The sequence below is a fragment of the Fulmarus glacialis genome, unplaced genomic scaffold (genome assembly GCF_000690835.1).
Source record: "Fulmarus glacialis isolate BGI_N327 unplaced genomic scaffold, ASM69083v1 scaffold16550, whole genome shotgun sequence".
NCBI classification, from domain to species: domain Eukaryota; kingdom Metazoa; phylum Chordata; class Aves; order Procellariiformes; family Procellariidae; genus Fulmarus; species Fulmarus glacialis.
The window spans coordinates 20,450-34,383 of record NW_009185981.1 but is presented as its reverse complement, the minus strand read 5'-3'; the positions used below and the strand labels follow the sequence as shown (position 1 = coordinate 34,383).

Below are 13,934 nucleotides of genomic sequence, written 5' to 3'. Positions count from 1 at the left end.
CCCCTCCTTCTTCACTGACCTTGGTGTCTGCAGAGTTGTTTCTCTCGCATATTCTCACTCCTCTCTCCAGCTGCAATTGCACAGTTTTGGGTTTTTTTTCCCCCCCTTCTTAAATATGTTATCCCAGAGGCGCTACCACCGTCACTGATGGGCTCGGCCTTGGCCAGCAGCGGGTCTGTCCTGGAGCCGGCTGGCACTGGCTCTATTGGACATGGGGGAAGGTTCTGGCAGCTTCTCACAGAAGCCACCCCTGTAGCCCCCCTGCTTCCAAAACCTGGCCACGCAAACCCAATCACTCTCTGTGTATGCCTGTGTTGCTTGGAATATTTTGTCTATAGTGTAATATTGCTGTTGGGGGAATTTAGCTAATTCTTTGTCACCTTTTAATTAGAAAAATAATACTATAAATACTGTATTAAATTTATTTCTCTCATCTTAAGCATATAAGGCAGAAAACCCCTCAAACGCTAAATTCCAACAGCAACAGAATTGATACGCCCTTTGAAATATAGCTGCTTTGCCTTGCAAACATTTGTGCAAAAGAATAACTTTACTTTTTATAGCTCGTCTTGACGGTCATAGTGAAACTACCAGCATGTAATTATTGTACCCAAGATGTTGAAATTGTTGTAAATCAGACTTATAATTGGAAATACACCATGCAGACTACTTGGAACATGTTTATTTGTTGAGGCGCTTATGTTATTTAAAGTCAAAGTCAAGCCTCTACATAAACATAGTTATGTTTATGTTTGATTATAGTTACAGACAAAAATTTTTTTTTTTGGCCAAGTAAAGCCAACATAATTCAAAAACAGGGTAACAATTTTTTTTTTAAATCTAACATAATTGAAATTAGTATAAAATCTTTCATGTTAGTTTTCTTTAATTGCTACTTTGATCATCATAAATGTTTTGTTGATATTGTTACTGAATTTAAAAACAATGATTTTTTACCCCTTTTTGTCCATAGCATTTATAATTATATTGTGTTTTGAAAAGGAATTAATTTAAAACTTTTATCTAATAGTTACTGTGTTGCTTCACCTGTTTATGTAGCTTACAAATAATATTAAAAAGGTACTGGACAAGTATAAAGAATGAAAGAATTCTCTGTATCACGCAGCGGCGAATACTGGAAAACCTGACTGGAAAGATCAGAGTCAGGTTAAAGATATTCTATTTCTAGGAGAAGTCATTGCATTTTTTTCAGGAAAAGAAAACTGTTCAGATAAGGGGTCAGATCTGCTAGTTTCTATTAGAACTGAGTAAATTCTTTAAAAGCACAGCTGATCATCTTTGCTTGAATTTCAGAGTTACTCACAAGATGGTTTTGGAATCTATTAGTAAAGAAAAGCCTCTGCTTTGAAGCCTAGATGTTTCCTAGATAATGAGAACAAATGATTGCAAGATGTCAATGCCTCTTCAAGGAGAATAGACTGTAAGATTAAATTCTAACCTTGTCTCTTCACTTCTGAGAAGTGGCAAAAGTGATAGGCTTATAAAGTCTCTTAAATCGTAGCTTAGAGGTTGAGACCACGAGGAGTCCATGGTGAGAAATGCTGGCTTTGCCTCAGTTCTTTCCCAGCAGGAAAAGAGGATCGGACCATATGGCTTGTATTTCTCCTTCTGCACTGGCAGAGACATGAGGCCAGTTAACACCTGCAGCTTACCTCACAGGACTCTTTTATGAGCAGGACTCTTCAAGCTTGAAGCAAAATTTGCCTTCTACCCACCTCCAGCACTGGTAATCCATTTCCAGAGGGAAAAGTTCCGGCTTTCTTCCCACATGCACAAGTGGGTAATATGTTAATTTGGGAAAGAAGAACATGCATTTTGCCTCCCCACTCCCAAGAGGAAAGTCCATGCTTTTTCCAGTATGTAAATTGCCCTAGTTATGTCTCAAAGGAAGAAGAGCTCAGAGTAATTGCTCCCTCCACCTCCTTGTCCCAAAAAGATGTCCTAATTGAACAAAGCATTAGTTCCCTTCTTAGAGCATAAAACAATTGTAAAAAGTGAGAAAACAGAATAATAAATTAAACATGTGAGGGTAGCAAAGTATTTGCTGACCAATATTTGGCATGTGGAAAATACTTTTTTAATAGGAAATGATACTAATAGTAACTGAGATGAAAAAAAAATTCCAAATCTTGGATTCTTTTAATTATTATTTGTCTTTTTAAAGAGCTAAATTTGAATATGTTTATTATCTGATCTAGGGGAAGAAGTTCTTTAATATGCTGCTGTAGTGCCATGTTAGCCTCCCAACCTATCGCTCAAGGATCACATTTGCAGGCAAAATGGATAGCACTTATTTTTGTCATCTGCCTATAGATAGTTCTTTTGGCTTATCTTGCACTGTAAATTGTCCTTGTTACAACAGTCATCCCTTTTAGCCTGACTTACACTCCTAAATTTACCTTCATCCCACACAAATCTGGCATTCACACTTCTTTTTATTCAAAATTTTTTACATCAGGAATGTAGAATTCTGAAGTTGAGAGGATTTTTTCTTTTTTTTTTTTTTTAAAAAAAAAGATTCATAAGCAAAAGAAATTAAGCCTTCATCATCTTGGTCTTTTCTCCCCATTATTTTTTATAAGTCCCATGTTTCAACTTTGACAGGATAGGAAATATGTGGGACATGTGATATACGTATGGTTGTAAAAGAAAGCATGTATAAATCCAGAGAAACGGGTAGGAGTAGAATGTAAAATACATGGTATGTCAATATTACAGCTTCTCTTAATAAAATTATTTGAGTTAAGTGGAGATACATGGTAATGGAGGTATTTTTTTCTTCATTGCGGTTTCACAATGATTTCATAGTAGCCTGAGTGTCAGTATTTTGATTTTGTGTTGGATTTTAAAAAATCTTCATGTGCAAGCAGTTCTAAACCTGGACTCAAGATCACCTATGGGTTTTCAAGGAAAAAGCCCTATGGCAAATGCAGCAGTAAACTGTGTGTGCTTTTGTGTATACCGACAGACATCAATCAAAAGTGTTTTTAGGTTCCTGCTCACAGATAAAAGAACGACTGCAATCTCTTTGCAGTAGGTACATTTTTTTTCTTATTGTCTGGCAAGAAATCTTTATTTTTAGGAGTGAAATAAAAAAAAAAAAAGGAGCAAATATATGCAGATGCATTTGTGAGCCAAATTTACTGAGGGAGGCAAATTAAAATCCCAGTCAATGGGTTCTTCTCATTCCTTTTTTTCAAAGCTTTCTTTTTTTTTTTTCTTTTTCCCAAGTAACTAGCGATAGGACAAGAGGAAATGGCCTCAAGTTGCGCCAGGGGAGGTTTAGACTGGACATCAGGAAAAACTTCTTGACTGAAAGAGTGGTCAGGCCTTGGAACAGGCTGCCCGGGGAAGTGGTAGAGTCACCATCCCTGGAGGTATTTAAAAGTCGTGTAGATGAGGCGCTTAGGGACATGGTTTAGTGGGCATGGTGGTGTTGGGTTAACGGTTGGACCTGATGATCTTAGAGGTCTTTTCCAACCTTAATGATTCTATGATTCTATGATTCTTCACTTCATTTTTTCCCAAACTGTAGTTTGTGGGGAAATATTAAAAAGGAAAATTCACTTTGTTTTCAGTTAAAAGTTTTTTCATAAGTAATATGGTAATCTGAGAGAAAACAATCTGATTTTGTTTCAAAAAGTTTTAAGATTGTTTCTATAAGGCAGAATATGGAGAGTATACCCACCAGCTGTGCTCCCTCTCACTTGTGTGTGATTTGGTTAGTGTGTGCGAATGGCCTCCAAAAGATCCAGCTCAAACCAAAGGATAATCAGTTTTTGCAATATTACCAGCTGGAAAGGGACAAGGACAATATACCTTTCTTTCATAATTCTCTCCCTTGTATTAGCTTCTCTTTTGTTTTCATTAACCTACTGTCAGTCAACCATTTCAGAAACAAGAAGCTGGGAATCATCCAGGGTGTCAGCCTTTGAGTGTGGACTTGTAAAAAAAGTTTCGCATGCCAGCAGTGGAATTTTTGAAATGGTGTAAATGCTGTGTGATAATGCTCTGTGATAATACACTTGAGCACTAGTCACCCATTTAAAAAGTATGGAATCGTCAAATATTTAGTAATGAGTCATTTGCTCTTGTGGTGAGGTTCCTATCAGGTTACAGCACGTATTTGTACAACACTATGTATTTGTTGGTCTTGATTTCCATACATTCAGATTAGATTGTTGAGGGCTTATTCTGGTGTGGAAGCCCTGGCAGTCTTGGTTATACTTATCAACTGTATTAGTAATGGAGGAGACCCACTAGAACCTAATTTTCATTAGTTCATATTAGAAGAATGGTAAGATATGCTGCTTTCTTGCCCTGTTTCGCAAAGCAAGGATCTCTGCATTGTGCAAACTAAAGCATGGAAGGAGTCACAATCTGAGAAGGCATGGGCTTAGTGGAGTAAAAGAAAGTGTAGAAGTAGTAATGCACTATTTCTTTAGACTGCCAACTGCAATGCAAATCTAGTAGGTTCTGCAAAATTGAAAGTTTTGCTGGAAATTTTGTGATTCCTTTAGTATTCTGTGGGCAACCACATTGTGCACTCTTGATTTATATAATGCTGACCTTCAATTTGTCTTCGTTTCTTAGATGGAGGTTAACTGTAAGAAACAGACAGGAAGAGTTACAGTCAATTGGCTTTGTGGGCAGGAGATGCACACAAAAACTGCAAGACTATTCTGGACAGTTACGTGAGAAACCAGATTTCCCATGTTCTGTGAAGATACCATGGAAAAGTCAACCACTTCTAGAATTACAAAGTATTTTGCTTGTGTTGACCAAACTATTCCAATGCATACTAAATTCTCTCTAGGGTGTTCCAGTTCTACCTGTCTTCATGCTCTGAATTGCTGCCTTACCTGTATGCTCCCTTAAACAGACAGGCAAACACCAGCTTCTGAAAAGGGAAATGAAGGATTTCTAAAATATCACTGAGGAGAAGAAGGAAAAGTACAATTAAAGGGTTAACCTCAGTGTTATGTACAGGTAACATGGAGAAGAAAAGGAACATGTAGATGATTGGTTTTATTGCTTCCCTCAAAATGATTATTTTTGTCTCAGAAATCTGATTCCAGATTGAAGTGATGAACAAATTGCCTTACATTAGACAACAGCACTGTAACAGTATGCTGTGGGTTAAGGCAAATGAATTTCATTAATCAAGCTACGTGTGCTCAGGTTCAGAAGTGCATGTCTTCTGACATCTGTTTATATCTTCTCCTACAATTTTCATTGTGCTTCCTTATTTTTCCCTTATCACACCTTGTTTTAACATAGCTAACAATTTTTTTGTGTCTATTATCCCTAACATCTTGTTCTGATTGTGAAGAGGCATCCGTGCCCTGTGCCAAACACGTGCCAAGTGACTGCTGCTATCTAATGTAGTCACAAGGTGTAGAAACAGCTCAGTGCTTGGCAGGAGCAAAAAAGTATGCTGGAGGAATTTGCTTCCCAGCTTGAAGAAATTCTCTATGACTGTTTTGATCTTGCATGAGGCTTGTGAAATACTGAAGTCATGTCAGGTTCTGAAGTGATTATAATTTGCTCCTGACTTTTGATATTTTTGATTTTCGGGACAGCATCCTCCATGCAAAAGACAGCTGAACAATTCCATGTTTCAGTGGATACACTCCAAACGTACCATTTTCTCACTCTCTTCCTTCTTGCTGGAATCTGCAATGGATAGATTTACTGCAGATTTCAAACCTGTCAACACCCAAATGTGTGACACCAGCTCTCAATACATGTGAAAGAGCTAAGCTGAGGGACATGATAATATGTAGCAGGGGAAGAAGACAGAAGTTCTGCAGAATATATTTTGTGCAGTGCAGAAAAGTTTTCTATAAACTCCATTTTGAAGTTGAGCAATTCTGTTATCAGCCTGCAGTTATCAGGGAGTTAGAAAATAGTAGGGCAGGAGTTTGGACTTCATGACTCTCCCTTCTACTAGAATGTTAGAGGAATCTGTCTATGTTTATACTGTGGAGAGTTTTATGAGCTGCTTAAATCACAAAACTGAAAGTTATTAAAAGTACATGTAACTCCCAACTTCAAGCTAAGGAAGTCTGTGTTTTGAAAATTCCCACTGTTGTTACAGAGCAACCTCGCCCAGCAGCCTGCCTGAATCCGGATAGCTGCAACTGAACCGGGAAGCGCAGCGGTGCCCACGCTCGGGCTGTCCTTTGCAGCTGGCCAGTTAGGTACGCACCTGCCGGCAGTCATGAGGCAGCTCTGCTCCGCTGCTCGAGCCCCGCTCTTGTGCACCCTCGCTGTGCTGTTCAAAATGTCTCTGTCAGTGGACCACGTACCGATGCTGCTTTGGTCAACTCAGAGGTAAGAAATCTCATAAAAGAGGATCTCTACTTATGCTGTTGCTCTCCCTGTGTGTGCAGAATATATTGTATATCATCCGTTGTGGTAAATAACCTCTGGGCAATAAAATTACCCAAGAAACGAATTTGCCTCTCGGCAATCGAACAACCTAACAGATTAATTTACCCATTTTTATTTATAATTTTAGTGTTCTAAGCTGGGCAGTAAGAAGTAAATAAACCTCATATTCTTCAAATCTGCAGTAGACACGCTTTATTCACCCTAAGGCAACCTTGAACTCCACTGTTAGAGACGTCGTGACTTAAAAGCACAACATAAGGCAGTCTCACAAAAAGGAGCTGACCAAAAACTGTGTGGGCAACCTTAATCCTTGCATTTCCTAACTCCTGAATTCTGATTTTTCACTTTAATGTTCTTTTTAATGCAGGTTTTTTCATAGAATACACTGTTGTATGTATAGACATCAGTTGTTAGAAACAACTGCAGAGTCTTGACAGATCCAAAGAAACAATGTGAAATTCAGGGGTTTGGATATACTTATGAAATAAGACTCTTTGAAAGAGCTAGATATAGACCTCTTTTTTCCACCCAGGAATTTTACTCATGCGGACTTTAAGGATTTTATATAATTACTTGGGTTTTCCAGAAATACAGCCACTTGGGCAACGCAGTAGCTTCAGGCAGAGTACCGGATATGTAAAGTTGTCGGAGGACTATGCACTGCTTATTCACAAGGCTGTCTCTGCAGGGCATACACGTTGGTTTTGTCTAGGAAGTACTGCCCCAAAATACAGTAAGCCGAAGTCAGAGATTACAGGATCACAGGACTGATTGGAAGGGCTAAAGGCAAAGTCCTGTTCTGGGTGGGAAGGCGACAACAGATCTGCTGTACTCTAGGTTTGCCTAAGGTGTGCTTTAGCCTGAGTAAATCACCTGAATATCTCCTCCTAATTCCTGAATCCTCCACATTCTTAACCTGGTTTATCTAAATTGTAAACCCTCTTGTGGAGAGTTCATCTCATACCCTCTGCAAGCACATATGTATTATATCTAGTTCAACAGGCCTGATCTCAGCTGGGTATTTATTCATTTCTCTAATACAAATAATCCATAACACCAGTAGGATTTGGAATTTGTCACAATCCGATTGGGTGGCTTCATAAGCATAAAATGCTTTCCTGTACTGCAAATAGCCTTGGTGCACAGGTTAACCCTCACTTTTGCTGTAAGGATGAACAGAAGGGGCTGCAGCGACAGGGATTCCTGTTGCTGGCATGACCGAGCTGTGTGTGCCTGGGCAGGGGGAGTTCTGCTTCTGAACTCCTTTGGTCATCAACTCTTGTCAGGTCTGAATTCATGGGATTTGATCATTTTGTATCTTTATTGCTTTGTTAATTCCCAGAGTGTTACTTGTGATTTACTCTTCTGTAAACTGGGAAAGGAACAAAACCAACGGCTTCTTGGGAGGTCATTATCCTTTCAGCTGGTTGCGCTGGATTCACTCTACCTTTCATGAGGCTTTGAGCCATTCTTCAACACATTTGAGACACTGTGAATTATCTAGCTGTCACTAGGAAGACAATTAGACTAAATTCTGCTCTCATTTATCCTAGTGTAAATCTTTTGTCTTTAGGCAAGTTTATTAAGATCTAAGTCTGAGAGCTGAATCTTGTTAGTATTTTTTTTCTTTTTTTTTCTTTCTTCAGTTGCTCTTTAATGTGGTAATTTTAAGACAGCAATAGGAGGATTCAGAAATTTTTTGAACATCAGGAATTAGATTGATTCAGTTTTTCAGGAGATCGTTCTCCATGTATAGTGCCATATAGACAAGTGTGCTACTTTTCTGGTTTTTCATACGTGATGTTGTAATGTTGAGGGCCATGGAAAACAGAGGTATGGGAGGTATTGATTGTGTTTCTTTCATATGTATCATGGACATTATGTCCTTTTCCCAGCAGTAATTAATACCAGCTTTGACATATGTCATCTCTTAAGCATTTCCAGAAACGGAACCTCTGGACCCTGTGGAGCCACAACGTATAGGAATCTGCAAAGTTTCGTAAAGTTTGATTAGGTAATTTTGACTTTTTTTTTTACTCTGAGAGAAATAAACGGATGTCTCAACATCAAGGCTTTTTTATATTCAAAATGCTTAACCTGTTCACCTTTATACAATACAGGCATATGTATGAGTATGAAACCTCTGTATTTAAAAGCAAAGTAAATGTTGGAAAGAGTTGTTCTTAAGATAAAAGTGATCCTAAGAGTCTAAGCAAAGATCAGTGCTTCCTTTGTCCTACTTCCTAGTTTATATAAACAACACACCTGTTGTCAGTATAAACCAAATCTTATCAGTTAATCCAGGGTGATCATAACAGCAAACTTTCCACCAAGATACAGTTAGCGACTTGCTCTACTGCAGATTGTTCAGGTTTATGCAAATCTAGAACAAGAAAATCAGGATAGTGGACTGATTAAACCAGTTTCAGGTTTCCAGGAATAGAACACACATAGAAGTGTTCCTCCTACCATGACCTTTGCATTTTTGAAAGGTGAAGTTCTTGTGGGGCAGAAGTTAGTTCTGGTGAAAGTCAATGAAGCAACAGGAGAGGAGATTTGTGTTATTTTATAAAATAAAGAACAGTAACAGCAACTTTTGTTTGCTAACCCTTTACTCCATGCTTCACATCTTGGTACTTTGCAGTGATGCAAGGTTTGTAGAGTGTGATCTACAGGCTTATGAAATCTGGAAACTACTATTAAGAGTTTTAGGAAGGGTAACTAAAGAAGTGCAGCAATTATCAATGGATTTCTATTCACTTTGTGGAAACATGTCCCACCAGTTTAAAACTTCAATGATTCATTGATCAACAGAAGCTGAGATTCACCAATCTATTCCATCACCTCTCCCAGGTTATCTGTTAGGATATGATATCGAATAGTTGAAGGATAATACATTTTCCTCTTCTTTAGAACTAGCCAGTGTTTGTAAAGCTGTATCTCAGAACAGCTATATTAGAAGAATGTAACTCTTTGAATTCTCTCTTTTATGCATTATTATTGTACTGTAATCATGCTATTAAAGATAATGTTAGATGTCAGATACAGATGAAACCTGCAACTGACAAACACATGCCGTGTGCAAAGCATAAAGGAATTGTGATATAAATCCTTACAGGGACATTAGTAAATCAAATACCTCTTTCCTCTAGAAAGAAAAATGCAGATCTGTACTTTGAGAAAAATAAGTATTTTCTACCAAAAAACAGTCTTTCTCCATCGAACTCAGGAAAAAAGAGAAGTGGGAATAACTCAGTAGGTCACAGTGTCCTGCTTTTCATAAACTAATACTAATATATCAGTGGACATTCTCCAAATAACTTTGGCCTGGAAAAATTAACCTTTATCTTAAATTAGCCTTTAAACTAATATCTCCTGGTTGCTTTTCAAAGCAGTAGAGATGGAGAGGTTCCTCTTGCGTATGATTCACAGAAGAAAGTTGATTTAGCCATTTTGAACCAATATTCAAAAGAATTTCTTTCCCTCCATAGATTAGAGAGGGAGCCTGAGGAAGTAAATTCATTAAAATTAGCTTTTGTGATTGCCCCCTCATGTGTTTGTTTTAGGAATGATTTTTCCTGATTTTGTAGTCATTGAAAATATATTATTGCCTTCATTTATGCCACGCTTACATTGGGAAATGAATCCTTTTCTGGAAAATCCAGATTATAAGTGACTTTGAGAAGGCATTAATGCCAAATAGTACATTTGCATTATTTCTTAAAACTGCAAGGAATTTGCTGAAAAATCTACTGAAAGAAGGTGGAACATAAAAAAGATACAGTGGAAAGAGAAAATTGTTTTAGCTGTAACTTTATTGGACTTCTATGGAGATGTTGTGTGCTAGCATGCTTGAGTAGCTTTTTGAATTTTTTTTCCTATAATCATGAGTTTTCATTCTACTGCTGCTACTAGTAATGGTGACATGTGAGCTTTGTGTGTAGAAGTGGTATTTGAAGGTCATTTCCAATTTTTTTTTAATTAGCTTGTTTACTTCTGCTGTGCAGGAGAAAATATTATTTCTTAAATGGTAATCACAAGGTGACTGAAAGAGAAAACCGACAAGAATAACTTGTAGGAAAGAGTTCAGAAGCCACCTACAAAGCAAGCATGTAAGCTCACAAGTTAGAGTGATAGAAGTCCTGTTATCTTACGGTCTGCCCTTCTGGCAGGTCCAGATACAAGAAATCTTGAAATCTTTGCTTCCATCAAAAATAAGTGCTCAAATCCCAGTTTTACCTAGAAAGAGCACTGATCGGAGAGGAATCTGTATGTTTAAACTTGTTGTCATGCCAAGAGCAGTTAGGGACAAGAAAGAAGCAAAACACCAGGTGAAGCTTTCTTTCCTCTCTTTCTTTAGAGCATTGTCTGGCTATTGGAGGAAAGAGAGAGCCGTTGAGTTTTAAGTTTCCTCCTTTTTAGCCAGCAGGAAAGCACATACATTAGCAGAGATGCTCATCATTATGAGCCCCAAGGCTGAGGACCCCAGGATGGTTCTACAGTAGGGAGGTTAAGTCTGATGTGCTTGGCATGCAGATGACTGCACAAGGCTGTGCATCTTTGGACATAAAATTTTGTGTGAGCAATCAACAGTAGCAATCAATATGTGTGTTGGCCTACTGCCTGTTTCATCCCATGCCACCCCTTACTGATCTCTTGCTGCCTGCTTGAGGTGAAGAGTTCAAAGGAATGGACTGGCTCACTGCGTTCAGTAAAGCATACCTTCAGCTCATCCACGATGCACTATCTGTGGCAGTCACGTGTCTCCATTTCGTTCTGCAGTTCACGGTAAACCAGCTAGCAAAACATACTGACATGTTCCGCCTGAACCGTGGTGAGAATGTTGTTTCACCTAGCTGACAGTAGCAGCCCATTCACTGAAGGGTGTAGCCTTGCCTACTGCCATGCATAGTGTTCAGCAAACTATTTAAAGGAAGCAAAATAAATGTGTGTATAATACGGTGAATATAATATTAGGCAAACGCCACATTATAATGGAATTATTAACTAACTGATGTAGATTTCTTTTTCTAATGATGACGCCAAAGTTACTGAAGTTGACTGCGTGGAAGCTAAAAAGTCCCACAAAAGGTGCTTTTCAAGGTTAGATAGCTAGCAAGAGCTGCTTCAAGGAACAGGGATACCTTAGAAGCAAGCTTTAAAACAGGATCATTAAATTTCTGAGGTTTTGAGTTCATGACAAAAGCCTTTGCCACTGTGCTGCTGCAAATAACTTTGTTTTGTTTCATGTGCTTTCTGTTACCTTTTATTCTTAATTGCAAGTCCCAAAAGCTCTCAAAATCTTCAATTTTTTCTAATATTAGGCATGAAATGGATTTAGTTAGTTAGTTTTTTAAACAAATATACCAAGATATTCACTATCATTTTCTTTCACACAAGCCATTTTTTAACATCTCTTAATTTAATCTATCTTCTTTTCCTTTAATATCATTAGTATTTTGATGTGGCCATGCAATGCATAAAGTCAGTATGAAAGTCAGTTCCTGAATAGTCATTCAGAATCTTTGGGAGTTTTTGTGTTTTCAAATATCTTATTTTTAAAGATTATACTTAAATATTTGAGATCATGAGGTTTGACTTTTCTGAAAAGTTGAGGCATGTCTGTTACAATTTCTAAGTTGTTTGGCTTCATAAATATAAATTAATACGGATTTCCAAGCACAAATTAACAAAGAAGTGAAGATGCTGAGCGAAACTAAGAAAATATCAAATGATAATTTCTACCACATAGAAAAAATTTCTTTCTGGCACAGCAGGGTTTACTTCTAAAGCTTGAAAAGTGACAGACAGAATATCTACTAGAATTTAATTTTAACATCTGCAGCACGTTGTTCTGGAAGAGTCTTCCACATGTACTGTTTGCTCTAACACTCTCCCAAACCCCAAACTCTGAAGGGAGCTAGGTATCTAGTACTGCAGGACTGCACTGTTTTTATCTCTGCTGTAGGTGCAGTTGGATGCTTTCAATTCACTCTCAGCAATCTTCATTGGAATTACTGGGAAGTCTTGAAGTGAAATATAGATTTTCCTTACCTGAGAAACGACATTGAAACCCCGCTATGCGTTCATTACCCCCGTTCTGCCTCCATCTTAAGAGACTGCAAAGATATTGTTTTCATTCATAAACGCTTGCTGTGCAAGGGTCATTTTTGAATTGCTTTGGGGTTAGAAAATTTAATAAGCATCTCAACTTCACCAAATTGCAATCATATAATAGCTGACGCTACAGCACACATCAATTCTCTATATTCTATTCTTTGTAATTAGAACCATTTAGAGGGTCTGGAATACCTGATTTCTCAGACCTTAGCAACTGATGTGTGTTTGGGAAAGATAAGAGATTAAGCTTCAAGCTCTGGGTTTTCTACAGAATGACAATATTACCTTAGTCAAGACACCTAGGACAAAAATTTTCATAATAAATTTCATCCCTATAGACCCATGTTGCATACTGTTAAAATCCCAATCAGGTGTTGAAAGAATAATGCCACTTCTTGTTTTGCCCATAACTGTTTTTTGTGGTAGTAAAACTAAATAGATGAGTTATTCCTCTGTCCAATCCTCGTAACGACAGGTTGGCAAAAGAATTGTAAGCTTTCCTTGGTGTCTTGAGCCGTTCTGTTCAGAAAAGCTTCTGCTTCTGGGAAGGTGGCTTTTCTGAGCTGCTTCTGCAGGGTGGTTCCTTCATCATGAAAACCTTAAGAGAGAACATATTGTTTACAATAACACTGAAAAGCCACTTTTACTTAAAATATTTCTGAAAAAATATTGGATTATGACAACTTGTGGTCTTGCCTAAGTTCTCCTCTCTGGCATTGGAAAGTGTTTTGGGAGTTGGGATTCCCTTTGGGAATTCTCTCTGAAGGTTTTCAACATATTCTGCTTCATTCCACTGTCCTGGTTTTGGCGGGGATAGGGTTAAATTTCTTCCTAGTGCTGTGTTTTGGATTTAGTATGAGGACAATGTTAATAATACACTGATGTTTTCAGTTGTTGCTAAGTACCCTGCTAGTCCAAGGACAGCTCCCATGCCTACTGACTGAGCTAGGTACACAAGATGGGAGGGAACATAATCAGGACAGCCAGCCTAGCTGGCCAATGGAGTAGTCCATACCATGTGACGTCATGCTCAGTATATGAATGGTAGGCATGAGCCAGGAAGTACCGATCGCTACTTGGTTATCGGTCAGTGCGGGTGGTGAGCAATTGCATTGTGCATCACTCATTTTGTATATTCTATCATTGTTATTGTTATTTTGCCTTTTCTGTTCTATTAAACTGTCTTTATCTCAACCCACGAGTTTTTCTCCCTCTCACCCTTCCGATTCTCTCCCCGCCCCACCGGCGGGGGGGAGTGAGCGAGCGGCTGCGTGGGATTTGGGGCGGCTTCGTGATAATTGGCTGCCTGCCAGGTTAAACCACGACATCCGCTTAGTAGATAACTTTTTGAAAGACACAACTGTGCTGTTGTACACAAACAAGAAAGTAGAGAGAGA

At 38.3% G+C, this 13,934-nt stretch overlaps 1 protein-coding gene across 1 annotated transcript in view; it reads left to right on the top strand.

The window, feature by feature from the left end:
• Positions 1 to 6,244: 6,244 nt before the first annotated feature.
• Positions 6,245 to 13,934, top strand: part of LOC104083056 (V-type proton ATPase subunit S1-like) — a gene marked incomplete at its 3' end in the record, with an annotated part of 20,784 nt that continues 13,094 nt past the window's right edge. Inside the window, exon 1 of the mRNA XM_009586421.1 lies at positions 6,245 to 6,357. Within this exon, the coding sequence (XP_009584716.1) occupies positions 6,245 to 6,357 (113 nt within the window). The remainder of the gene's footprint in view (positions 6,358 to 13,934) is intronic.